The following is a 27676-nucleotide window of genomic DNA, read 5'->3' as shown; positions in this document are numbered from 1 at the left end:
ATGATGTTTGTATTTATTGTATGTATGTAGTCCTTGCTTAACAACGATAATTGGGACCAGAATTTCTGCCACTAAGGGATGTGATCGTAAAGTGTGACCTCACCGCTTAGCAACAGCAATCTTGGCAGTCCCTGTTGCTGTTGTTAGGTGTGGGTTGTTAAATGAGGACCTCACATGACTGGGATCTGCAACTTCCTGCCAGCTTCCAACAACCAAAGTCAGTGGGGAAGCCGTTGCAAGTCCTTGTCATGACAACCATTTCCTTAGGCAGCTCACAAGCAGGTCAGCAAGTGGGTGAGTGCTATGGAGTGTGGGCAGGCCAGGGGGTAGCAGCATGGTGCAAATACAGTGAGGTGCATGGGTGGTCACCGCTGTACAACACAACTATAACAGGGTGTGCAGGTGGGTGCTTCATGGCATGAGTACAACAGAACACTCAGATGGGTGCTGCTGCATGACTGCAACAGGAAGGGCGGGTGCACGTTGACACATGGTCCAACTATAATAGGCCATGTGCATGGGCACTGCTGCGCAGCATGTGTATAGTGGGGCATGTGGGTGGGTGCTGCTGTGCAGCACTAGTATAGCAGGGTGCATGGGTGGGCGCTGCTGCACAAGTACAGCAGGGCACACAGATGGGCGCTGCCATGCAGCATGAGTTCAGGACATGTGGCTAGGCTTTGTCACATGGCATAAACTCAGCAGGGCATGTGGGTGAGAAAGAGTGGAGGCAACAGAAGCACGTATGGGAGCAACTTGCAACCTCCCCTGCCAGCTCCTCCATTGCTTTGCTTGTGGGAAGCCAGCAGGGAAGGTCGCAAATGGGATGCTGCAGCCATCTTAAGTGTAAGCCGGCTGCCAAGTGCCTGAATCACGATCACGTGACCGCAGGGACACTATGACAGCTGCAGCTCTGAGGACTGGTCATAAGTCCACCACGTTCAGTGCCATCATAACTTTGAACAGTTGATGAGTGGTCGCTAAGCAAGGACTACCTGCATGTGTATGTGTGTATGGCCTACAATGTTAACCAGACTGGATTTACCGTATTTTTCCATCAATAAGACACCCCCATGTACAAGACGACCCCCACTTTTCCAACCCAAAATTAAGAAATCAATATTTTAAAGATAGTGCAGAACACATTTTTATTTAGTAATTAGGTAACAATTATCTGATATACTCGGTGGGAGGAGTATATCTGCAGCTCTATTTCCATGCTCTTTTGCATAACTGATTACATTCAATCACAAGTGAAACTGCCGATAGCTTGTCTCTGCAAACAGACTTCCTCCAATTGGTTTGTTCAGCATCAGCTGACATCAGTTACATAAGGCTCGTGATTGGAGGAAGTCTGTTTGCAGAGACAGTATGGGCAGTTTCACTCGTGATTGGAGGAAGCCTGTTTGCAGAGATAAGCTACTTCACTCGTGATTGGAGGCTAGCAATAGGAGGAAGCCTGTTTGCAGGCGCGGTTCTCTCCTTGGCTTACTTCCTTGAATAAGACGCCCTTCAATTTTTAGCGTAAGGAGATTAGAAAAAAGTATCGTCTTATAGTTGGAAAAATACGGTATGTTGGAAAAGGTTAGGAATATGTTATTCAATGGACCATATATTAACTTCATACTCAGTAATATTAATTCTCTTTTCCATTTTAAAAACAATTCATGCCACTTTATTGCAGGGTGTTTGCAATCAATGGAATTTCCTTAATTCAAAGGAATGAACACTGGAATATAATAAAGCATCACATAACTGTCTAAGCTAGAAGAACTCCTATATGGGAAAACCACACTGATTCAGCAGTACAGGCACAGCATGATCAAACTCACAAAACAAATTAATTTTAAACTGCAAAGTTAATGTGTTTGGGATTTCTGAAAGAGAACCCAAATGTTTTTCACTTCCCACCTACAATTACAAAAAAATTCAAGAACATAGTTGTAATCTGGTAAGAGCTGGTCTCCCTACCCTACCCCATACTCTTTCTGAGGAAAGTAAAAATTCATTTGAGTTTCCCCACATAATTCCTTACAAGTGTTTATTGTCTCACAGTAAAAGTTCCATGCAAGTGAATTTCATACAGAATATGGTGCATTGTAATATAAACCCATTAGCCCTTCAGTTCCCTTACACAAATAAATTACACTTCAAATTAACTAAAGATTCCCTACTTAATTGCCAGCAAGGTACATGGAATAATATTCTATTGAGACTCTTTGGCAGAACTATGAATTATGCATATAATCACAGGTAAGTGCACAATCAATTAATCATACTGTCACAATAATGTAGAACAAACCACCACATTGACTCTGCTAAAACAAATTACTGGTCTTTCCAGTATGCAATTTTATCGCTGAATATGCCTCAAGGTATGCATCCAAAACTGATAAATGTACCAAAATATTCATCTCAAACCCTGAGATAAACAGACTGGCATCACAGTCTAGAAGGACCCCCAAATATTCACCCGAAGTCAGAAGCAGTGACAAACCACTAGCTGAACCATATAATCAAGACTGCTACAATACTGCACCATTAAAAAAAGAAAAAAAAAACCCTTTTTTTGTGAACAAAGTGAACAAAGAGAGATGCTGGCTTTATGAAGGTGGAGCCAGTGTGGGCCCTGGAATAATGATAGACTTTCTCCTTTCTTGTCTTGCTCCTTACTGTTTGCATGCCCCCCAAAGCAGCATCTGATCAGTTCAACTGTCATTTCAGTTTTTTTTTTTAACTAGCATGTGACATGTTGGTTGTGAGGATGGCAGCAAGTGACTGAGCAAGTGGGAGAGGCTCAACAGATGAATTGCTGGAGTACCTCTGGATTCATGAGGAAATATAGCAACACTGTTTGCCAGGGCTATAGTTTAAGGAGTGTGATATTGACCAACAACTTTGGATGGAGAAGGACCTAAAAATTAATCCCCAAAATTTACAGACAGTGTTCATCATGAATTAAGTATATCACTGTACAAATTCATTATCATAACCTTTACTTAAAGGTTATGATAATTAATAAACATCTGCAGTGCAAAGGTGTACACCTAACACCTGAGGATTAATAGCAGAGCTAGACTGTGTGTGGCATCAAGGACAAGAAGAGTGGGAGCTGTAATTCTTATCTGATCTTTTGAAGATGTAAAAGCCAGACAAGGCCAAACCTATAAATAGCCACTTACCTAGTAATACATGGCAAGTAAATTTCCCCAAGTCCAAACATCAGGAAAGACTGTTTCTTTCAAGTAAGAAATTGTTTTCTTAGAGATAAGCATATACATATTAAGGTGTGAAGTGGATGAAAAAAAAGCTAGTACCAGTTGTGAACTTATCTGAAAACCTGTAGAATACTAATTTCATCAAGCTCTAAACTCCATTTACTGCTCCTATTAGAAGCTACTCTCTTAAGAGCTGCCCTGTTGAGCACCTATTCTCTCCCCAGCAAAGGAGAATAATCACCTGAGAGTTTTTGAATTCCAAGAAATCTTTTGGCTGGAGTTTAATAACTATATTTAATGCTCTGAACCAATTTTCTTTAGGTAGGTAAGTAGGATGCAAGTGATACCTGGAGCTACCAAGAAGGAATCCCCACCCCCACCCTGGCCAATAAATCTTTTGTTTGTGACATCTATGCTACAACTACTTAAAACAAACTATTTGTGGTAATTTTACCCTGCTTTTCAGCTGAAAATGCCACAGAACTGGCTTACTAAGATCAATAATCAGACAAGTAGTATATTTAGGTTTACAGTACAAAAAAGGAGCTTGAGGGAGAAGAGGCAAATATAGGCACACATTCTCAAAGTTACAAATTCTGATATAGATTTGGAAACCTTTGAAAACTATTCTAACTCCTAAAAAAAAGGTTTTGGTTCCCATCTCTTCCTCTCCTTCAGTCTGATGGATATTATTATTTTATATTATTTCAAATTAAATAAATAAAAGAAGGCCACAGAATTCTCCAGAGGCCTAGGCTCTGGCATGGAAACTGAACAAAACTGCGTCCCTTCCACTTCTTGAACAAATTCCACTGACCCTGATGGAATGTCACTACAGATGTGCAAAATTGTGAATTTGGGCTCCTTGCGAATAAAAAAATGCCAGCTGAATCTGGGAGGAAGTAAGTTACCTTGTTTTTTTACCCAACAGTTCTATATCTAGGATTTCATACCCCATTGTTTGATTGTAACCTATAAACAACATGTTTTGGGGTTGTTGTTGTTTTGCTTACATTTTTAACAGCTGAATTTTGCTTTCATTTTCTTACTTTGAAAGCCAAAGTATAGCATTAAGATCAAGATCACACAGAAATTCCTATCCTACTGTTAGAACAGGAGACGCATAACATTAAGATTTTCTCTCTTCCCCAAGCATATCTGTTCTGGATTGCCACTGATTATAGGTTGTGGGTTGAAATGGCACAAGCAATAATTCATGCTATAACTACTGCTAAAACACAATCCTATGTTTAGCAAGGTGGGAAAGTATTCAGCCTTATTTAGCAGTTTTGTTTTTCCTAGGATGCTAACAGTTTAAGCAGTTATGGGCTCACTGAATCATCCACATCCCTTCTACCCCAAACAATTGCCCTGGATATGATCTTCAGATTTATATGTTGCCTCAGGTATTATTATTAACTATAATTGTTAGTCATAATTATTGATGCTGTTTATATGTTAAGGCATACAAAAATATTTCTAATCAGTTCTAAATGCACTGACTCCAGCATATGTGCTCCACCAATTGGTAACTTAGTGGTAAAGGTCTCAGGTTCAATCCTTGGCAACTCTAGATACAGCAGGAAAATACCAACTTGAAACACCAAAGCGCTGCTATCAACAAAAGTGAGATTTACTAAACTAAAAACAAAACTTTCCCTCAGGGCTTTGGTCTCTCATCGTTCCTCTTTAACATCTACATGAAAACCACTGGATGACATCATTTGATGGTACAGGGTGAAGTATCATCAGTATGTTGATATTACCCAGTTATACATTTCCACCCCTGGCTGAGCAGGTGCTGCTGTTTCGGTGATGACCCAGTACAAGGAGGCTGTGAGGGTCTGGATGGGGAGGAACCAGCTTTGACTCAATCTTAGTAAAACGGAGTGGCTTTGGATCTTTGCTCCCCTGAGTCTGGTGATGTGTTATCTCTGACTCTTGATGTACAATTTGCGAGGCCTCCTGGACCTGTGGTTACTGCTTGAAGAGCAGGTGGCAGCTGTGGCCAGGGGGGCCTTTGCACAGATACATCTTATTTTATCTATAACAATATCATTACATTTTATTAAATTTATTATATAGTTGCCCCTTTCAGCAGACTCTGCATGCCTTACAAAATGTAATATGAAATTAAAATATTTTAAAACACAGAGAAACAGCCCAGACTAAAAACATTTAAAACAAAGCATGATAGCTTCTCCCCACTCCCCCCACCCCCGCCAACACACAGACACATTAACTCCAGGCCAACTGTGTACCAGCTGCACCCATTCCCAGGCCAGGGGGTCTTGCTCATAGTCACTCATGCCTTTATCACTTCCTGTTTGGACTACATGGGGTTGTCCTTGAAGCTCACCAGGAAGTTATCTGAACTGATTCAGAATCTGGCAGCACAGAGTGTTGGGTGCCCTTCAGTTTGTCCATATCAGACCAGTGTTACGTGAGCTGCACTGGCTCCTAGTTTCTTTTCACATGCAATTCAAGGTGCTGGTTATTACCTTTACAGGCCTACATGGCACAGGGTCAGGTTAGTTGTGGCAATGCCTCTCCCTGAGGGTGTCTGCCCACCCCACAAGATTAGATAGGGTGAGCATCCTCCAGGTCCCTTCCCTTAAATTCTGCCATCTAGTGGGACCTAGAAAGCATGCCTTTTTTGTAGCAGCCCTGCCCTATGGAACACCCTTGGCCCTGGGATCCAGCAGACCCCCACCCTTTTAGCCTTCTGGAGAGCCAGAAAGGGTTGGCTTTTGTCTTTTCCCAGGCACTGGAATCGGATGAGACTGGAGCCAGGGGACTAGAGATTGTTGGTCGGGCCTCAGGGTTTTGTTTTACCAAGTTGTGTTTCATAAGATGGGTGGCCATGTAAGTCTTTTAAACAAATAAATGTCTGATTTTTGTTCAAGCAGCCTTTGTGGCTTGAATGGCCAGATGTTGCACTGTTTAACTTCTACTTGGATTTATGCTGTTTAAATGCACTTATGTTATAACCATTTAATTCTCAACTTTACAGTACTATGAAAAGCTGGCTATAAGTTATGAATTAATACAAAATAAATTCTCACACTCAGCAGGTGTCAGATACTGATTTCAATAGCTTCTCATAACAGTGATTTAAAGAGTATTTTTTTCCTATCACATAAGGAAATAATCCACACCCTGATGCATTACTTACAGTGTTGCAAAATTGCTCTTATTTTTCAGTTACATGGCAGTTGAACAGATAAAATGATATACCAAACAGCTGCTTATTTTGTCTTAAAAGTCTTAAAGAGCTAGATCAATTCTTATTGTGGATCTTCTTAGACAGAAAGGAGATAAAAATATTCAAATGACTTTAGCAGGAAAGTAAGATAGAAGAACTCTGTTACCCTGCCAAGATAAGGTAACCTGTAGCATATTTTGAAAGAAGAATGGTACAGAAATGAAAAATGATACAGCTTTCACAAGGACTTTTTTTTTAGGTTTGTATAGCACTGTGTCTGTTGTATCTTCTTTTCTCAGCCTTCCATGAGGGTATTTCTGTTTCACACCTACAGTACTGTGCAAAAGTTTTAGGCAGGTGTGAAAAAATGCTGTAAAATAAGAATGCTTTCAAAAATATATATTGTAATTATTTATGTTTATCAATTTACAAAATGCAAAGTGAACAAACAGAAAAAAAAACCCCAAATCAATATTTGGTGTGACCACCCTCTGCCATCAAAACAGCATCAATTCTTCTAGGTACACTTGCACACAGTTTTTGAAGGAACTCAGCAGGTAGCTTGTTCCAAACATCTTGGAGAACTAACCATAGATCTCCTGTGACATGAAACTGTCTTCCACAACCTCACCTTAGCAGCAGAGTTTGGCTGTTCCTCACCCAGTTTTAAGCCTCCTACACAGCTGTTTCTGTTTCAGTTAATGACTGTTTCAACCTACATATGAAATTGATGATCATTAGCACCTGCCTGGTATAATTGGTTAATCATACACCTGACTCTAATCCTACAAGATCCCTGACCTTGTTGCAAGTGAACAAAGTGTGCAAGTGTAAGAATTGATGCTGGTTTGAAGCCAAAGGGTAGTCACACCAAATATTGATTTGATTTAGATTTTTCTTCTGTTTATCAATTTACAAAAAGCGAAGTGAGCAAACATAAATGATTATAATATATATTTTTGAAAGTATTCTTACTTTACAGCATTTTTTCACACACGCATTTTTTCATTTTTTCAAGTTTTTGCACAGTACTGTATATTAACTCATTCAGTGCACAATCAATCAAAAATCTGGGTTATTATGAGGACATATTTTTTACGTGGACAAACTACAGTTTTCCTAACAATGAAAAGTTTAAGCTGAACAAGAAGAGGTATTAGGTATTTTCTTTGGCACTGTTTCCATTAAATAATGTTATAAGGCCACCTGGTAATTTTAATTAGAAAGAAATTAATCTCCTTACATATACTGCTTAACTTAGAAACTAATCATTTTGTTAAGGACCTCACAGAGTACATGGATTAGAAAAAACAGCACTGCAAAATAATCAGAACAGTACTTCAGTTCTTATAGCACAATAAAGTTTCATATAAAATATGGAACAGTGGTGCTGATGGCGAGAATTTGATAATTCTCTCCCTAACTTTATATTAAAGATGACAGAAGTGAGAGCTTCATATCTAGATTTCATTCTGCATCTAGGCCAAGGATAAGAATCTCATGATTTTACTAGGTTATTCAAAATTAAATGTCCTCAATCTAAAACTTTAAAAGTCAACAAAAAGTTTCATTTAGTGCCCTCTACACTTCTTATGACTAACAGGGCTGGCAAACTTTTTTGCCAGTGGCTGCAATTTTCTTTAATTGATGGTTGGCCACAGCCAGAGTATGCAGGGAAATGATGCCACTGAAGTGGCCATAGTAAGCATTTCCATGATATTTAGGTGTTTCTATTATGTTACAATTTTCACATTAAAAAGTCTTATATACCTTTTAAAGATTCTTTCCAGAAAAAATGGTAGAAAATCACAATTGCATCTTTCAGCAGAAATTCAGATGGGGGAAATCTAGGAGCTACAAGAAATGGGTGGGTGGGGGATGAGGCTGGATTTTGGCTACAAGTTATTGGCTCTCCATCCCTGATTTATATCTGTTCTTATGAATAAAAAGACTCCCCCCTCTCCCACCCCTTTTTTGGTAGCATAGATACCAGTATTTTGAGAAAAGCAGTTATACTTTTAATAGTATTAGCCATGATATAAACCCAGATTTTATAACTCTGATGTTAAGATTGGCTAAAGAATCTAGATCATTAACTATTTTGATGTATTGGATATGGTTTATCTTTGGTCTAAGTAACAATGTTGTAAAAGTAGACAACATATTGATGTACTCCACCCAGAGTCATAAACTGTGAGTCAGGCAGGTTTTTCCCCCCACAAATTATTTAAATAAATAACTAAATAAATCTAATGCATGTTGTAATAATGGTACTGAACTATAGGCAGTCATTTAACATGTGAATGAGAGAATGAATGGAAAATCTAAAATGGTCAAAGTCAAGCCTATCCAGGAAACAGCTAAATGACAAGGCTGTGCCTTGTAGTTTAGACTTGAGCTGAACAGAACAACTGCCACCAAATATAGTCCCAGAATGTGATGAAAAACTTGGTGACACCTGGAATGAGCAAAGAGATGGTGAGTGAAAAATAGCATGATTCTCATAACAAAATCATAGTTTCTCATTCACAAAACAGTGTTCTCAAACCGATATCCATTTGCATCAGCAACTGGTTCCTGGAAATTTGATGACAAGAAAAGGGGACCAAACAGAAGTCAGAAGACTGGCATGGATACATCACAAACTTCTTATCAACAAGCAGGAATGCAATGATATCTAGCCAGGCCAGCTGGTATGAGATGACACATTTGGAAGCTGACTAGTACAAAAGGGGGGCGGGGACCAACAAATCCTCCATCGGACAGCCATCTTCTTTCACCTTTGCTCTGGGTTTGTAACCCAAAATAAGATGATTTAAATATGAATGAAAATAGGGATTAATTACAATTAAAGATGATATTCTATCATATTGATATGTTGATATTCTATCATATCATATCCTCTTGGTCTCTCCTTTTTAGTAATGTTTTAATTTAAGGTTTTATGTGTTTATATATTTTATGTTCTAATGTTTGTTGTGAATCACCCAGAGTTCCCCCATTGGGGGGAGATGGGCAGTTGAAAAATTTAATGAATGAATGAATGAATGAATGAATGAATGAATGGTCCATATTTTGAATTATCTGGTTTGCTTAAGGATATATACATTACAAAAATGGTAACATATGGTATGCTTTGTGTTGTGGGTATTCATACATCCTCTAATAATAAAATAATATACCATATCTGGATGCCTGCCCCATATTAGGAACTTGAGCTTTGTGAACATAACAATACTGAGATATGAAAGCAGCTAAAACAATCCTTCTGATAATGTATTACACACACTAGATCAAAGTATTGATATTCCTATCAAGTTTCTCACAACAGAAGGAGTGAAAAGAGATATAGCAAGTTCAAACAGTAAGCCATTATCACCATTCACTGGAGCATAATATGCAGCTATCACCAATGTATGGGTTCCTATTTTCATACACACCCAGAAAAATACAGAGGACACCAATTCTTTGGCCTGACATATATTTAAGCCCTTTCAATCATAATTACATTTTCATCTTCACTTTCCTAAAAATATTCAACAACTCCATGTGATCAGACAATTTTCATTCAGATCTATTACATTCTTCCCCCTTTTTCCCCCACACATACAATACTACATATATTTCTTTCATTCATTTCATTTGGTAATCATGTTCTTTACCATTTCCTCCTCTTACATTCTAAGATGCAATCTGCTATATGTCATGGACATCCCAGATGGATCCATAGATTTTGAACCCTGCCATCCATCATAGTTCTGGTTAGTTGAAGCTTTCATATAATGCTTTTCAGTAAAGAGAGAGAAGTTGTAGCCACAGACACCCCCATGCCACATTCCCTGCTAACAGTAAAGACAGTTTTGGCACATTTTGGCCAGTATGCCACAAGTGCAGCCAAATCCCAATTTTATCCCAAGCATCATATCCTATTCAAGTGAAAATCTCCAGCCTATAAATTAAATATTGCCTGCATTCCACCAACTAGAAGTTTCATGCAGTGTACTAATACATGCAACATATGTACAGACTCAAAAACAATGCTTGAAAGTTAAGTATAGCCAATAGTTCTTATTCAAATCATGTATATAGAGCTGTGAGGATTAATAACTTTGCACGGAAAGCTATTTCTGCACTTAATAGTTGACAAGAGTTAGGATAGAGTTACCTTAAAAAATGAATTAATACAAATCTTTTAGCATATCAAAAATATAGCCCAGTAGTCAACATTAAGCAACTTGTCAAGTATGAGTAAAATATTATGATGGCAACCTGCTAATGAACACAGGAATATCCAGAATACAACTTCTTTGTAAACTTAAAACATTATTTTAGCATGTTTTTTATTTTCTAAACCTAGGAATAATAAAATTTACCTATATAAGTTACATTGCAGTACGTAATAGTTTGCACATTAATCTTTTATAATTCAACATTTCTGATTCATTTCTACTATTTTACTGCATCTGAGATCACTGTTTCTCTGAGAACTGAGGAAAAAAACTTGTTTCTGAAATCTCGACAAACATGATTTAAGTCCTTACATTAAACCAAAAAATGTAAGGCTTGCATAAAATCTAACTTCCTTCAGCTACAAAGATTTCTTGGTGCTCTTCCACATGCAAGAATCAGTGTGACCCAACGATAGTGTGTTCCTGCACAACTCTGAACTCATCCCATGCCATAAACAAATTATGTAACCATGCAAAATTATTTTCTACCAAGCTCAGTTTCTTTCTGTAAATCAGAAGCAAGAATGGTCTATTCATGTACAATAGTGAGGTCACAGAATTTCTAAAGTAGCTTGTGCAAAAATAAAATCCTTAGACATAACTTGTTTTTAAATCCAAGGCAGTATACGAATAAAGCACACATAAGCAGGCAACATACTGGGGAAAGTACATACACAAGTTTAAAAGCAATGTACATTCAGAGCAAAGCTACTCCTCTTTCCTATTATTTTAGTAGATGGAAAATAAGAAGTAACTGATGGATATGCTTATCCTTTCTTACCTGTTCAATGTATAAGACCCATTCTTCTTAAGTCTCATGTTTGTAAATAGAAATTTTAAGAAAAAAATCCAGAATAGAATATGTTTGTCCTAGTTTAATAAGAACAAAAGCACCTGTTTGTTAAAAAAGCATTTGTTGGTCAGGGAATCTCTTTCCTGTTTCACAGTCATCAGTGGGAAAATCAGAAACTGCCAATTACTAGGAAGGAAATCATTACAGGCAAAACAAGAGCCTGAGGATGTAAAATACTCCACCCTCTTTACGAGCAACACTATTCAAAATTTTACAAAAAATATTTGAATTTGGCAGCTGAAGCAAAGTGGGCAACAGAGAGAAGAAAAAGTTACATCCTCAGACAAGTTTCCAAGGATAAGCCTGTAGAAATGAAGAGTCAAATTTGATGGGCTTTGCCTTCCCCTTTTAATTAAGTTTGCAAGCAGCTTCAGTGATTCCCTGTTCCTCTCACGCCTGTTTGACTTATTACTCAAATATTCATGACTGCCTCAGGAGAACAAGGCAAATAAGAAACAAAGCAGGATAGCTGGTTTCCATATTCTTTAATGTCATGAAGATTAAGCAGAAGACAATCGAACAGGAAAGTAGGTGAGACAGACAATTATAATAATGTCAGCAGATTTGATTGCTACTTAGCTACTTTAACACAAAATGTACAGTACACTATTCTTGAACAGGAGCATAGTGGCGGAAGGAGGGGGAGAAGCTTCCACCGGCTCAGTCCTCAGCAAGCTGCCTTCAATAAATCACATTGCCTCTGATTAAGTTGCTTAGCTTCCCTTCCTGTACAGCTCTTCTGCTCCCTGACCGCTGAACATTATATTGTCGATCCATGAAGTTTCTGTAATATAAGATGTAGCCAGTAAACATGGTTAATGTGGAACTTAAGTGAACATAAGTAGCAAGATACAACCCAGATGTGAGACTGCCACAGTCTAAAAACAGACATGCACATATAGTCCACATTTAGATGTCACAAACATTTCACCAGAAAAATCTCTTCCAAATATATTTTACTAGTAAGTAAGTAAAGAACAAACAGAAGTGGTATAGCTTCTGATATGACTGCAACTGGACCATTTTAAAAATTAAAGAAAACAAAATACCAAATTATATATTTACAATTTAGGAAGATCAAAACAAAAAATGAAAATGAAAAATCTTTTAAGCTCAGACAATGGAGTAATTTAGACTGGACAGATGCCAAGTTATCAACAAGCTGGAGTTCAGGGCATTAATTCACTATTTATTTCAACATACCTAAGGCCACATAGAAAATAAAATGTTAAAATACTACAATGGGACAATTTTTCTCATGACATTTTCAGGCATTACATGTAAAATTATTCAGAAATAACTAAAGAACTGATCAAATGAGAAGGGGCAAAACTGCTAAGACTGGGCAAGAGTAATATAAATTAAAACTGCTATGTACACTTGAAGGATCTTTTGAATAGGAAAAAATGAAACAGAAAACAAGTGGAAGCAAGAAATAAAGAGCAGGAATATGACAACTGAAAAAAAAATCAAATGAGTTTAGGGCTGGTCCAAGAGATTTTGAAGCCTAAGGTGAAAGGGAAGTCCCACTTTCCATATTACACTGAGAAGTACATCTTCCATTCTACATCAGTGCCAGAAACAGCTTAGAAGCAACAGTCAGGAGGCCAAAGACTCTCTATCTGCAATCTGAAGCACTCCACTTAAACGCATGCTTGGTCCCTAAAAGCCTTTTGAGGCAATAGTGAAAAAAAAACCACTTTTTTTTAATACAGTAATGCTCAATGCTAGCAGTAAAGCTTTACTTTTTACAAATATTTCTTTATAGGATCACTTTATAAAGTATATGCAATCCCACCAACCAGTCTCTAGTAAATATGCTTTAATTTACAACTTCAGTATATGGAAGACTGATCTCTTCGTGTTTGAAGACTCTTACTTGAGTACTATAAACCTTCCAATTTAAGGGATTTAACAGCCGATTTCACTCAGAAGTTATTTTAAATTTCAGTAAGCAGTAGCACTTTCCCCACAAAACAGCTTACATACCTAAAATATTATTTAATAGGACAGCTAACATAATAGAAATGAATATATTTAAGGAGGCATAAGAAATTCAGCTTTAAGTAAATATGCAGTTTACAATCAAGGAATTCTAAGGAGAAGTCATTTACATGCATATAGCTATCTTAAAACCATAAAAAGAAATTTAAAATTCCCTTTGCTAATAACCAGATACAAGCCCTACTAGGTGACCACCTTAGTAACATCAGACTGAAGCATCCTTTGTAACAGTTCTATTTTGACTACCTTACTAGATGCCATTAAGGAGGGTGCATTACAAAAACATCTGAAATCAAAGAATGTTTTGATTTAAGGATTATTTTTGTCTGCTTTTGAACTGAAATAACTGGATGTGTAGTAAAACTGAAACTTATTCCAATTTTATCACTCTTTTATTTTTATTAGGTTGTTCAAGATCTTAATAAATTTAGATATTTCCTTTCAAGAGTCAACTACATGACCTTCCTTGGTACGCCGAGTAGAAAGCATCAATGTCCCCCCCCCCCATTTCATTCCCTATGATCCCCCTGAGAATTATAACATACAAGGACATATATACTTTTCTGTTGTGATCTGAAAATTATTAGAGAAAATCAGTAGCTATCCATAATCTGCTAAGCAAGAGTGTGATCTGTCCTGCTGGGGTATTTTACTATTCAGAAATCAATAAAAGCAGAAGAAAAACAAAGGTTAGAAAGCCATTGGTAAGAGTAGCTATCCTTAGAAAGGTAATTTTAAAAATCTCTTAGTTATCCAAACTGAAAATTAATATGATATCTTAAAAGATGCTAATACAATTTCACACCCAGAATAAGCCTGGGGGAGAATTTTGGCTTTATGTACTTCTACCCTGCCCTTTTGTTCATTTCTTGTCATGATAATGCCAAATTTTAAAATCAAGCTTCTAGATCTAATTATGAGTACCAAAGGTCAGGTTCTGAAATTATCTTGTATTGTATTTCTTATATTCCCGATATCACTCTAGGAGTAGGGATCATATGAAGAAATTATTTATTTCTGTATTCAGCTATTAAGAACTTACAGCAACCATGAGCATATACAGACAGTGGGGGCATAACTGGTGCATAATAAAAGTTGCTTAAGTAGACTTTTTCTTGTTAGAATAGTGAGCTGAGATTAATAAAAGAATTAAAAATATATTTCAACAGTCCCTATTTAACTTTAAAAAAAATACAGTCCTATAATAATAAAAATCTCTACTGTTTAAGATATTTGTAAGTGGAGCTACCAGCAAAAGACACAGATTACAGCTAAGCATGCTTAACTACATGTTGGATTGTGGGCAACTTTCTTAAATATCCCAATATATAAAGCTGCTACTCCCAAAAGATTCATGTTTATAATGTTGCATGCATTTTTTTAGAAAAGAGGAGCAGGAGAAGAATCTGCTGTTTATTTTCCCCTCCTTCTATAGCAAAGTTACAATCAGGTGATTGTGCATGACCACATTTGCCCAAATACAGGAAGCAACTGCACAGCTTGCCAATTTGCTCCACCCAAGTACTCCCACTTGGTATAAAAAGCACTGCTGCAAAATATAGTCTGTGACATAATCCAGAAGGAGGAGAGTTTGGCAGTACTACGGGGAAAGAGCAGTAAGGCTGAATTTTAAAAGGGAGAGTAAATCACTTTAGCTTACTGGAATGAGAACAGCTTACAATACATTTTACCTTTCAAGGTTTTTAGAACTGAAATGAAATAATAAATCTGAGGTCATTCCCACATCATTAGGGAAACATGTAACAATCAACCTTGTAATATCTTAAAGACATTGATTATATCTTCTAATATCACCTCACTTTCATCAACTGCATGATGTCTAGCCCTGAGGCAGAAATGCTGTGTTCGCATATATCTACCCCCTTGCATGTGTAAATGATATTTAAATAGCCAAACCAAAGGTAAGTAGAGACAACAATAATGATCTGATTAACAGTACCCATTCACAAAACAGATGCATGAGGTGACACAGGCACCCTTTCTTTACAAGAAAAAAGCAGGGTACATATAAAAAAAGCAGGGTACATATAAATCTGACCTTTGTGATTACATACTAAAATGCATACTCACTGCTATGTGGATTCCTGAAGGTATAGTTTGAGTATACTTCCAAATATAAGTTTAAATAAAGGTAAAATCACCCTTGAGTCAAGTCCAACTCCTGGTGACCTCACAGACACATTTGGGCAGCATTCTTGGCAATGCTATGGAAGTGGTTTGTCATTGCCTACTTCTGGGATGGTTTTTGATGTCCTAGTCTAGCCTACAGTTTTGGGATTTCCTGGTTGTTTCCCATCCTAAACAGGCCTAACTTTGCCTAGGTTCGAAATCCTGACAAGACCAGCTACTGCCAAGACAAAATATAAGGGCAGACGCCAACTGCACATTCATATAGTTTCATTAATCACAGTTGTTTTACATACCTTATTCAGCCATTCTGTCGAGTGCTAACATTCTGTATACATCTTCAACTGGTGAAACATTCACTAGAAGTTAGCCTGCACTAGAACTGGATTTCCATTATTTAAAATTTCCCTAGATGCCGTTTGTTGTGTCTTAGTACTTTAGTCCTAACTACCACCAGGCAATCAGGGAGGAAAACAGCAGCAACCAGAAAAGCAGGTACCTCTGGTGGCAAATCCAGTTCTAATGCAGGCTAACTGCTAGCAAATGCAACAAAACGCCTAAGATTTAACAATGACTTTAAGTAGTCAAACAACCTGCTGCAGGAAGAAAGAACTTTGAAAGGTCCTGATTCTGACTTTTATGGATTTTTATTTTCTTACATGTCTACCTCGTTTAAGATCTATTTTTGAAAAAGCTTGAGAAGAGAGCAAATAATTGTAGATGATGATGATGATTTACAGATACATACCCTGGGTTGGATCTCCTTCTCTTCTGCATATAAACAAGCTCCTTCTCTCAGATGTTAGCATCTGCTCCACTAACTGGATGCTTCTATGTACTAAAGAGGAAACAATTTCCATTTCCTCTGTGATATTCCAGGGGGTCCAATAACTCTTTAGAGCAGATTTTTATAGTGCTGTACATAGGACAGAGTAACAAAAATTGACCTCCATTCTACTAACTGCAATGCATTGTTTGCAGAATCCTGCAATGAAAAATAAATCAATTCACAGTCCCAAATAGTTCATTCATGATATCCTTCTAAACTAACTCTGTAGGTCAGAAGTGAGAGGCATTATGTTGTGATGATTCTTCCCCTTCCTCCAGGGCTGGTTTCAGCTGGTGTTGATAGGGGTGAAAGAGAAGGGCCCGAGGCCCTTCTACTGTAGAATTCCATGGGGCTTCACATTCTCCTCACTTCTATTCTACATACAGACTCTGGGTGAGGTCAGTGCAGGGTCAGGTGTCATAAATGTCCAGATGATACCCAGCTTTATATCTAAACCCTTGGCTGCCATGGAGGTCCAGTTTCAGTGCCTGAAAGCTGTGAGGATCTGGATGGGAGAGATCAGGCTTAGGCTGATCCTTAATAAGACCAAGTGGCTTCAGATTCAAAGACCTTCTGTTTCCAGGGACTTAACAACTTTAGGTCTTAACAGGCTTACACTCCTGTAGGTAGAACTCATGTATAATTTGGTGACCCTTCTTGACTCTAGGCTCCTGTTCAATGAGCAGGTGGCAGCTGCAGCCATTGCACAGATCCATCTTATATGTCAATTGTGATTTTCCAGGAATAAGAGGCCCCTCTCACAATTACTCAGACCTTACTCATCTCCCATCTGGACTACTGCAATATGATGTGTTTTATGTTATTGTTTTTACTGGTAGCTGTGAGATGCCTAGGACTACTGTGTGAGATAGGTAGTCATATAAATTATTTAAATAAATAAATGTATTCTCCATGGAGCTATCCTTGAAGATCACCTGGAAGCTAGAACTGGTCTAAAATGCACTGGCATAAATAGTTTGCTCACAGGGCACCTCTACTTTATGAGCTGCATTGGTTACCAATTGGCTTCTAAATCCAATCCAAGTTGTCACCTATAAAGCCCATTATGGCTTAGGACCTGGATATCTATAGAACCGCCTTTCTTCTGTTGTTTCTGCCCAACCAGTAAGATCTGACAGAGCTGGCTTGCTTTAATCTCAACTTAGAGCAAAGTCATGCTGTGGGACCTAGGAGACAGGCTTTCTCTGTGGCTGAACCTGCCATATGGAACAACACTGCCCCTGAAGTCCACATGCTCCTACCCTGTTTTCCTTTTGGAAATGCTTAAAAACCTGGCTCTTTCTACAAGCCCTGGAGTAGGGTGGGTTATTTTCCACTCCCAGGCATTGGATCTCTGTCTTGTGATTATGTTTTGTTTTATTCTTTGTGATTTTTCTGTTTATTTTAATTATCATCATATGGGTTTTAACTGTAATATGTAAGCCACTTAGAGTGGCCTTTATGATTGAGGCAGCATATAAATTGATTAAATAAATAAACATGTCTGAATGTTTCTAAATTGTGATTAAGTCCAGACTTCCTCTGAAGCAATGGCGGACTGAAGACGGCTTCACTTTTTGCAGAGCTGATGACCACAGTGGAACAAGGAGCCAGCAAATGGATCAGCACCTCAAAATTCCTCCTCAGATAAAGAGGAGGACCTGGGATCACCCAAAAGTGCTACACACAGATGCTCCCCATGAGGAGGCTGTAAAACAGCAGTCTCCAACGGGTTTTAGAGCTCCAGGAGCCAGGGGAGAGTCAGCTTTGCCTAAGCCATGGTTGTGAGCCTTCAAACTGACACTGGGTTCACCCACTTCCTCTTTTAATTACTTCAGGAAATTGCTTAACTGCTTTAGGATTTTTTTTTTTTTTTTACTAAGTTCAAATGATGAGGCTTTAAAGATTGGTTTACAGATAAGAGATAACATATGGAAAGAACTTTCAGAATGACAAGTTTCATTATACCCGGTGATTCTCCTTCAATCCTCAGCGAAAGAAGTATCATGTAAGTTAAGTAAGAACTTTAAAAAAACTGAAATAAACAGCATAAGGATGATTAGAACATTAATTCTGAAAAGTTTTAAATGGACTAAGGGGCCAGATTGATTGGAAATAAGATTTTGAAACTAATTATAAGAATCCCTCCTGTAGGTTGTTTAAAATCCTGTTAAAATATATATGAAGATTTTGAATGTAAGTGTAAGAAACTCTCCCGTGGGAAAATGTTGTCGATTAAAGAAAAACATGATGAGAGGAGATTTTGAAGGATGGACACTAGAGGCAACTAGAAAGAGCTGAAGATTATATTTAAAAGAAAAGAGATCCACTAATACAGAATGGAAAAAACTTTGGAAGAATTCAAGGATATTTGGCAACTGTGCACTCCAAACATTTTTATGTTTGTCTGCTACCATAAAAATGGTTTAAAAAGAGGAGATAGAAGAGGATACAACTGAGAACCAGGCTGTTTTGGATATGGATTTAAAAATGACAAGATACAGTGGAACCTCGGGTTACGAACGCTTCTGTTAACGAACTTTTCGGGTTACGACCAGCTCCAGCCACAAAATTTTGCCTCGGTTTGCGAACTCCGCCTCGGGGTACAAACAGGATACGCGGCCATTTTCCCTGCTGACATGCAGTCGCGGCTTCCTGTGGGCGAGATCGCGGTAGCAAGGAGACGTTCGGTGAGGCTTGTGGTGTGTTTCATGGCGTTTTGGAAGGTTTTTGGTGTGCTTGTTAGCATGGCTCCAAAGAAACTGCAGAGCAGGCTTGGCAAGAATAAGGCTTTGAAGAAAATACTAATGATCGAATTGAAGAAGGAAATTATAGAAAAGCACGATTGTGGTATTCGTGTGACTGATCTGGGCTCGGAGTACAAGATGGCGAAGTCGACCATCTCGACTATTCTGAAGAATAAAGATGCCATCAAAGGAGCTGATGTGGCAAAAGGAGTAACAATGTTAACCAAACAGAGGACACAAGTGCTGGAAGAGGTGGAAAAGCTGTTGTTAGTGTGGCTGAATGAGAAACAGCTGGCAGGTGATACCATTAGTGAGGCTATGATCTGTGACAAAGCCAGGAAACTGCACAGTGATTTACTGCAGAAAAACCCCTCTACCAGCACAGCAAGTGAGGAATTTAAAGCCAGCAGAGGCTGGTTTGAGAAATTCTGCAAGAGAAGTGGCATCCACAGTGTGGCAAGACAGGGTGAGGCTTCCAGTTCTGACAAGGCTGCTGCAGAAGCCTACAAGACAGAATTTGAGGAATTCATGAAGGTGGAAGGATACGTCGCTCAGCAAGTGTTCAACTGCGATGAGACAGGGCTCTTCTGGAAGAAGATGCCGAACAGAACCTACATCACACAGGAGGAAAAGGCACTGCCAGGGCATAAGCCCATGAAGGACAGACTGACCCTTTTGCTGTGTGCGAACGCAAGCGGCAACCTGAAGATTAAGCCGCTACTGGTGTACCATTCCCAGACCCCTCGTGCGTTCAAGGCGCACAATGTGAACAAGGCCAGACTGCCTGTCATGTGGAGGGCCAATGCAAGAGCTTGGGTCACAAGGCAGTTGTTCATGGAATGGCTGCACGAGGTGTTCGCACCCACCGTTAAAAAATACCTGTCTGACAACGAGCTGCCTGAAAGGTGCCTTCTTCTGATGGACAATGCCCTGGCACACCCTCCAGCCTTGGTGGATGATATGGATGCTGAGTACGACTTCATAAAGGTCAAGTTCCTCCCCGCCACAACATGGCACCTCTTCTGCAGCCCATGGACCAGCAAGTGATCTGCAACTTTAAGAAGCTCTACACAAAGGCGCTCTTCACCAGGTGTTTCAATGTCACTGAGGAAACATCCCTGACTCTGAAAGAATTCTGGAAGAAACATTTCAATGTCCTCCACTGCATCAGCCTCACTGACAAAGCCTGGGAAGATGTTACCTGCTGGACCTTAAACTCAGCCTGGAGGAAACTGTGGCCAGAATGTGTCACTGAACGTGACTTTGAAGGGTCTGATGCAGAGGTAGTGGAGGAGATTGTGTCCATGTGCAAGAGCATGGGTCTGGTTGTCGATGATGCAGACATAGAGGAGCTTGTTGAGGACCATAAGGAGGAGCTGACCACAGAAGAACTTGCTGAGCTCCAGAGTGAGCAACAGAGAGCGCTTGGTGAGGAGCATTCCACTGAGGAAGAGGAGGACAGGGAGGAGGTGAGCAGTGATGTGCTAAAATCCATCATGGAGAAATGGAATGAGTGCCAGGATTTCTTTGAGAAGCACCACCCCAACAGAACTGTGACAAACAGAGTGTTGAACATGATGAATGACAACGTGGTCTCTCATTTCCAGAGGGTTATGCAGCGCAGGAAAAAAACAACTGACTTTAGACAGGTTTTTCCCCAGAACTGAGCCTGCAGCTAAGAGGCAAAGAAGAGAAGAAACCCCTGAAGGAGATCTCCCCGATGTCCTTTTGGAGGGGGACTCTCCCTCCAAACAATAACCTCCTCCCCACCCGCCTTCCTGTCCTCCATGCCAGAAGTCGCCTCGAGCAAGGTCAGCATTCTCCCTCTTCATACTGTGCTGTACTGTACTTTGTTTCATGGTTTTGTGGTTTAAAAATAAAATACATATGTTTCAGAATGGATTAACCGTATTTACATTGAACCTTATGGGAAAATTTGCTTCGGGTTGCGACCAAAATCGGTTAGCGACCAAATTCGGAGGGGTCAGAACGGATTAACCGTATTTACATTGAACCTTATGGGAAAATTTGCTTCGGGTTGCGACCAATTCAGGCTGCGACCAGAGTCACGGAATGAATTAAGTTCGTAACCCGAGGTACCACTGTACATGAATGATATGGAAAAAGATGTTACACAGGACTTAGAAATGAAACTGGCCAATTTCTCAATAAATAAAAGGGATGCACAAATAATAAAGAATGACTTGGACAACTTTCTTATCTTGGACTTACAAAAGAGATGTGTTATACTTACAAAGGAGTTCCTGAGAAAAGACAAAGAGAAAATGAAAAGAAATCAGCTTTTGGGACACTATTTAAAGGGAATAAACATCAAGCTTTTTAAAAGCAAAAAGGAGGAATATAAAGTTGGATTATTCGATCAGGGTTAAAAAATATATATGATATTCTTTCTAGTAGGTCTTCATGGGTTTTTCTTGACCAAGAGTGAATGACAAGGCTTTAACAATTTGTTTATAGGTAAGATATGGGAAGAAGAGACTTTTTGTTAAAATATAGATTTTGTTATTTCTGGTATGAGCTAAACTTAAGAAGGAGTTTCTGAGAGGAGACAAAGAGAAAATGATAAAGAAATTAACTTGCGGGATACTATTTGAAGGGATTAAAGATTAAGATTTTTAATACATTGGTGTTTCTGGTAGCTCTTAATTGATTTTTTTTTACTAAGTTCAAATGATGAAGCTTTAAAGATTGGTTTATAGATAAGAGATAACATATGGAAAGAATAATTTTTTGTTGTATTTTTAGAGAAAATGTTAAGTTATTGTGTTAAAAGGATTTGACCCTTTTTCCCATGCCAATTTAACTTTATGGGGAAACCCAACTTTAAACATTGGGAAAAAGTGATGATATGGAAAAAATTGGATGGAAGTGGGGATATTGACATTGGGCCAACAGATAGATGATGAAAAACAAATTTTTAACATATGATGTGTTAAAAGATAAATATCATCCATCGGAGGTATCCCAATGGCAATATTTACAGCTGCAACATTTGTTAACAATATTGTTTGGACCAGTAGCATTCTCAGCTTCCGAGACATCTCAGATACTAGAACAGCTTGTTAAATCCTTTAGAACTAAAAAACCTACTATTACTTTTTACAGATATTTGTTATCAATAAATCAATTTGATATGCAGATGTTAAGGGATGAGTGGAATAAACAATTAGAAGTTTCTATATTGCCTAGACAATGGGAGAGTGTCTTATCTTCTATAACAAGACTGTCAGTGGAGCTTAAACTATGACTTATACAACAAAAAATAATATTTAGAATTTACTGGACTCCATTATGTTTGTATAGAAAAGGATTGTCAAAAACAGCATTTTGTTGGAGATGTAATAAGGACAATGCCTCTTTAAAACATATGCTTTACAATGTCCTATACTTACTAAGTTTTGAGAGAAAGTAGTGGACTATATAAACATGATTGTGCAACAAAAGCTAAAATTTTCAGAGGATAATACTCTTTTGAACTATATACCTAGTACATGGAATTTGACATCTGGACAACATAAATGGATTCTCCGTGCCCTTACTATGGCCAAAAGACTGATATTGCAACATTGGAAAGATAAATGTATGGCCCCATTTAGTCAATGGATTGAAGACCCACTTGCACTTGCCACCTATGAGTGGATTGCCTATAGACATAGACTTTGTAGGGACAAGTATAATGAAATATGGGACTCATTTATACAAAATATAGTAGGTTAAAAAAAATGAGTTATACAAATGTATTGGAAATATATATGCATTTGAATAATATTTGCATTAGATAAATATACATAGATGTGTAACTATTTATTGTATAATGGTATACTAGAGTTTTTATTTATTTTTATTTTTGTTCTTGTATTTTTGTCACTTTTTTGTAATACCTTTTAATGTTTTCTTTCTTATGTATTATTATTTTTGTGTTTTTTCCTTTTTGTTATTAATTAAAAAGCAAAAGAATATTAAAAAATACTATATTAAAAAGAAAAGAAAGGAATATGAAACTGATTTATTTGACTAAGGTTAAAATATATAGTTATTTCTGGTAACTCTTAATGGACTTTTGCTGATTAAGAATGAATGATGAGGCTTTATAATTTGTTTATTATAAGAGATGAGATATGGGAAGAAGAGATTTTTGGTTGAAATGTTAGAGAAGGTGATAAGTTACTGCAATTGTACTTGTCTTGATGAAGGAGGAAGTCATTTCTTTATATATTTTTTTCTCTTTTTTGTTTTTTTCCTTTTCCTTGTTTTCTTTCTGCACTTTTCATTTTTTTACTTTTTATATTTTTCTTAGTTTGTATCAATTTTTTATCTTTGTATTTTTAAACTAATAGAATTATTAAAAATTGTGATTAAGTCCTTGCTTTTTATGCTCTTGCTATGAATCATTCATTCTATTAATTGTAGTTAATCAAATTATCTCTATATGCTTTTATTAATCATGTTGAATTTACGTATTTGGAAATGAAAAATATGGGTTATATATTTATTATCAATAGTTTTGAGTTACATGATTTTTTCCCCCTCATCTGTATGATTTTCCCTTTTAAAAAAATGCAGTCACAAGAATCTGAATGATTGCCTTTGTTACTAATACTTATTTGCAAATATCTTAATTTTGTTTTTCTGAACATACAGCCAAGATGACAACCATAACAGATTTGCCACAAGGAACGGTCAGCTTGCTTTCCAAGTTGAATTCTATCTATTCAACATAGCCATGTAAACAAGCATGTGGGTTTCCAGATTTTACCCCGCTATCTTATAAATAGCAATATGACTAAGTGTATCTAATTATCAAAACTAATAGCATACAACATGTAGTTTTGCTTTCAGTTACTCTAACAATCAAAAATATTTGAACTATAGTATTAGCTCCCACAAATACATAATGACCTTATTTACACTAGTACTAAACCATAACGTAATACTACATATAGAAGCAAAAGGGAATTTATTTATTATTTCAATTTCAAGTCTGCTTGACTCCAAACCAACTTTGGGCATATTACAATTTAAAAAATTAAAAGAAAATAGCATATATCAAAGAAAAAGAATACAACTGACTGGAAGGCAGAACTAAAAATCAAAGGGGCTCAACCACCACCCTAGCCCAATGCCTGGAAGAACAACCAGGTCTTTAACAATTTGCAGAACTTCAAAAAGGTGGGAGCAGTATGGATCTCTGAGGGTATATCATTCCACAGGACAGGAACCATCATGAAGAAGGCATGCTTCCTGGATCCCAGAAGATTGCTTAATTTACAGTTCACTCTAGCTGACCTCATTGGAGGCAGAGACATATGGAGACAGGCACTCCCTCAAGTAGCCAGGCCCTAAGCCATAAAGGACTTTATAGGTGATAACCAGCACCTTGAATTTCACCCAGAAACCACTGGCAGCCAATGGCAGCCAATGCTGCTCACAAAGCAGCATGGACACATGCACATGTCATGGTACATTCATCACTACCTGTGGTGCTGCATTCTGGACTATCTGTAGCTTCCAAGTAGTCTTCTAGGTGCCTTTGAACAGTAGTTCAATTGAGATGTGACCGAGACATGAATGCTGTCTGAAGGGCCTCCCAGTCCAGGAATAGTTGCTACTGGCACAGATTAACCTATGCAAAGGCCCTCTTGGCCATAGCTGCCAACTGCTCTTCAAGCAGGAGCTGAGAGTCCAAGAGGTCCCCCAGATTTGCATTAGTCTTGAATGGGGAAGCACAACATTAAAGATGGAATGTCCCCAGAAGTGGGGGGGGGGGTCAAACAAAGTCATTTGGTTTTGCCAGGACTGAGTCTGAGTCCATTACTCCCCATTCAGTCCCACACAGCCTCCAGGCACTGGATCAGAACTTTGACAGCATCATTTGCTTGGGCCAGGGTTGTGATGTATAATTAGGTATCATAAGCATATTGATGATACCTGACCCCCAAATGACAAATTACCTCACCCAGCAGAACCACCACAAAGCAGTGCCTCCCACTCTCAACACCGAAAGCCAGTCCAATAGGATTCCATGGCTGATGATACTGAAAGCCACTGAGAGATCAAGGAGTGCCAGGATGGACACACTATTCCCATCTTTGCTCCACCACAAGACATCAACAAGACATGAAGTGCTAAGTTTTAATTTATCTCCTGTGTGATGAGAAGGAAGAATAAGCCAGAACTCAGTTTCACTGTACAGATTTTGTTATGTTAAACCAGGAATTGTAATTTAAAATAATTGTTTGCAGAATAAATCAGCTAAACATTTATAGATAAGTATAAATAATATATTTATTATTAATAGTATAAATAATAATATAAATAAAACAATTATAGTTTTATTCCTGGCTTATTTAGAAATTAAAAAAAATTAATTGGAGTTACTTTTAAACTAGGATTCTGGCTGATATGCAAAAACTAACAAAGTATTTCTTAAAAGGATGTTGAATTCTGATTTTATTCCTCCTGGACCTGCAGGAAAAAAGTAGGAGTTACATAAATTCAAGGTATTATGTAAGACCAGAGATGGGCAATGTGGTGTCTTTAGGTCTCACAACACCTGCAATATTCCAGATGGCACCCACTGAGCACCAAAATTAATTATAATAAATAGGTATAGGATTGCCAAAATAATCTCACATGATACGTAAGATCTGGTAGAATTTTACTCTACTTATTGTACACTGATACGTATGTATTTTCTGACAAGCACAAGTCTCACAAAATTATGCTGGCTATCTGAAAACATTGCTGGCTGCTGGCTTAACTTTAAACAAGATGGCTGATTAAGACAAAAAGCATAAGTAAATATGCAATGGAAATGGAAATTAAAAGTTATTGTCGAACAAATAAATGGATTTATTTTGACTAGAAAACTTGTGAATACTTTGAGATAAATCAACTCAATAACACATGCTTCCTTATATTGTTTATACTGTAAAAAATATGTAATGGCTCTGAAAATTGTTAACATAACTTTACTGGCACCCCTCTCATACACCTGCCATACTTTTTCTACAGCATAGGTTCCTATTGTGGGTGATGGTGGTAGCACATTTGGAATATTCAGAGTGTGTTATGAGCACTTTTACAAAAAGAAAGTCATTTAGTGGAACTCAAATTGCTGAAATTCTCTCTATAATTATATACTTTGGTTTCCCAAGATGATCTCCACCATTTCAACTTACATTTGACTTATGTCTGGCCAGACTTATCTGGGACCCATAGGTATAACTGGAAACACATATTATGCTTGAGAATGATACTTTGGTTCCCATGATTTTGTTTTCTATGAAGAATCTAAAAAATAAGATGAACAGGAAGCCTTCTAGGTGCCAAGATACATGTTGGGCAGCATGCTATAGGACCTGGGAGCAACACCTGGGATACCAGCTCAAGAGATTTCCCCAATCCTCTGAAGCATATTTACAGAGGGAATCTGCCCGATGCATCCAATCCATTGACAAACATATGTAATTAGACACAACCTAAAGAATCTCCTAGACTAAGGAGAGAAGAGATAGAAGTAGTATGTAGATTTCTATCAAGTGCTCAGCTTTCTTATAACATCATCTTCTTATATCAAGAGAAGTTAACAAGAACAAGCTTTTATTTTTATTTACTCAATATTTTGCATTTCTTGGTCTGCATGACAATCAAACAGAAATGCAATTTTTTTTTCAGTTTAAAATATCAACGACTGCAGTTATGTAATCAAATTAATATTCAAAAATGCTGAATAGAAACCAAGATCTGAACATCAGTCTACTTATTACAGAACACAGTATAAGCTTATTTTCATGCAGAGCTTGTTTTTATCTGTAAATCACATCTTAGTTCTCCATCTGATGTGATCCATGTACCTGATTCTTTAAAAACTTGTTTTTCAGGATTTCCCAATCTTTAGGTCACAAAGCTAGGTGCACAGCTGGAAGGTGATCCAATATAGAAGGAAGCAGTTTGGAAAAGCACTTCCTCTCTTTACACAGTTGCCAAATAGCTTATCTCAACTTGTCAGCGAAACCTCTAGACAGACTATTGAGAAATACCACATTTATTGCCAAATGTCTGTTCTTTTCTCTAATGACCAAGGGCACAGTTTGCCACAAATGTTGATGAAAGTCCACAACACACAGACCCAACTTCACAAAATGTTATATACTAACAACTGATCCCATCCAACCCTACAATAAACCACAGACATACTATAGTAGGCAGTTCACCTTACCTAATTCAGGAACCTACTTCATTCAAAGTTACCTTAAAAAGGTAACAAATAAGGCAGGCAGTCTATAATACAATACTGTCCTAATAGTAACAATCAATATTTTCAATTTAGATCTGGCATCAAGGCTACTAAGATAAACTCTTGTGTTTACCAACCTGGCACAAAAAACAATAAAAAGGAGCCTGCATGGGACTGAAGCAG

At 37.7% G+C, this 27676-nt stretch overlaps 1 protein-coding gene across 2 annotated transcripts in view; it reads right to left on the bottom strand.

Moving 5' to 3' along the window:
• MOB2 (MOB kinase activator 2) overlaps positions 1-27676 on the bottom strand; it is a 130289-nt gene that overhangs the window by 52944 nt on the left and 49669 nt on the right. Inside the window, exon 1 of one of the 2 annotated variants that reach the window (XM_088146064.1) lies at positions 11434-11549. The exons of the other annotated variant lie outside the window; for it this stretch is intronic. Within the exon in view, the coding sequence (XP_088002190.1) occupies positions 11434-11471 (38 nt within the window). The 5' untranslated portion in view covers positions 11472-11549. Of the gene's footprint in view, positions 1-11433; positions 11550-27676 lie in introns of those variants that run through there. 2 annotated transcript variants of the gene reach the window in all.

Source organism: Python bivittatus, unplaced genomic scaffold (assembly GCF_059951505.1).
Source record: "Python bivittatus isolate LINGU-HERP-01145 unplaced genomic scaffold, Pbiv_v1 ctg000480_np1212, whole genome shotgun sequence".
Lineage (NCBI taxonomy): Eukaryota > Metazoa > Chordata > Lepidosauria > Squamata > Pythonidae > Python > Python bivittatus.
Note: the sequence above shows the minus strand (reverse complement) of the source record. Positions and strands in the feature narration are given on the sequence as shown.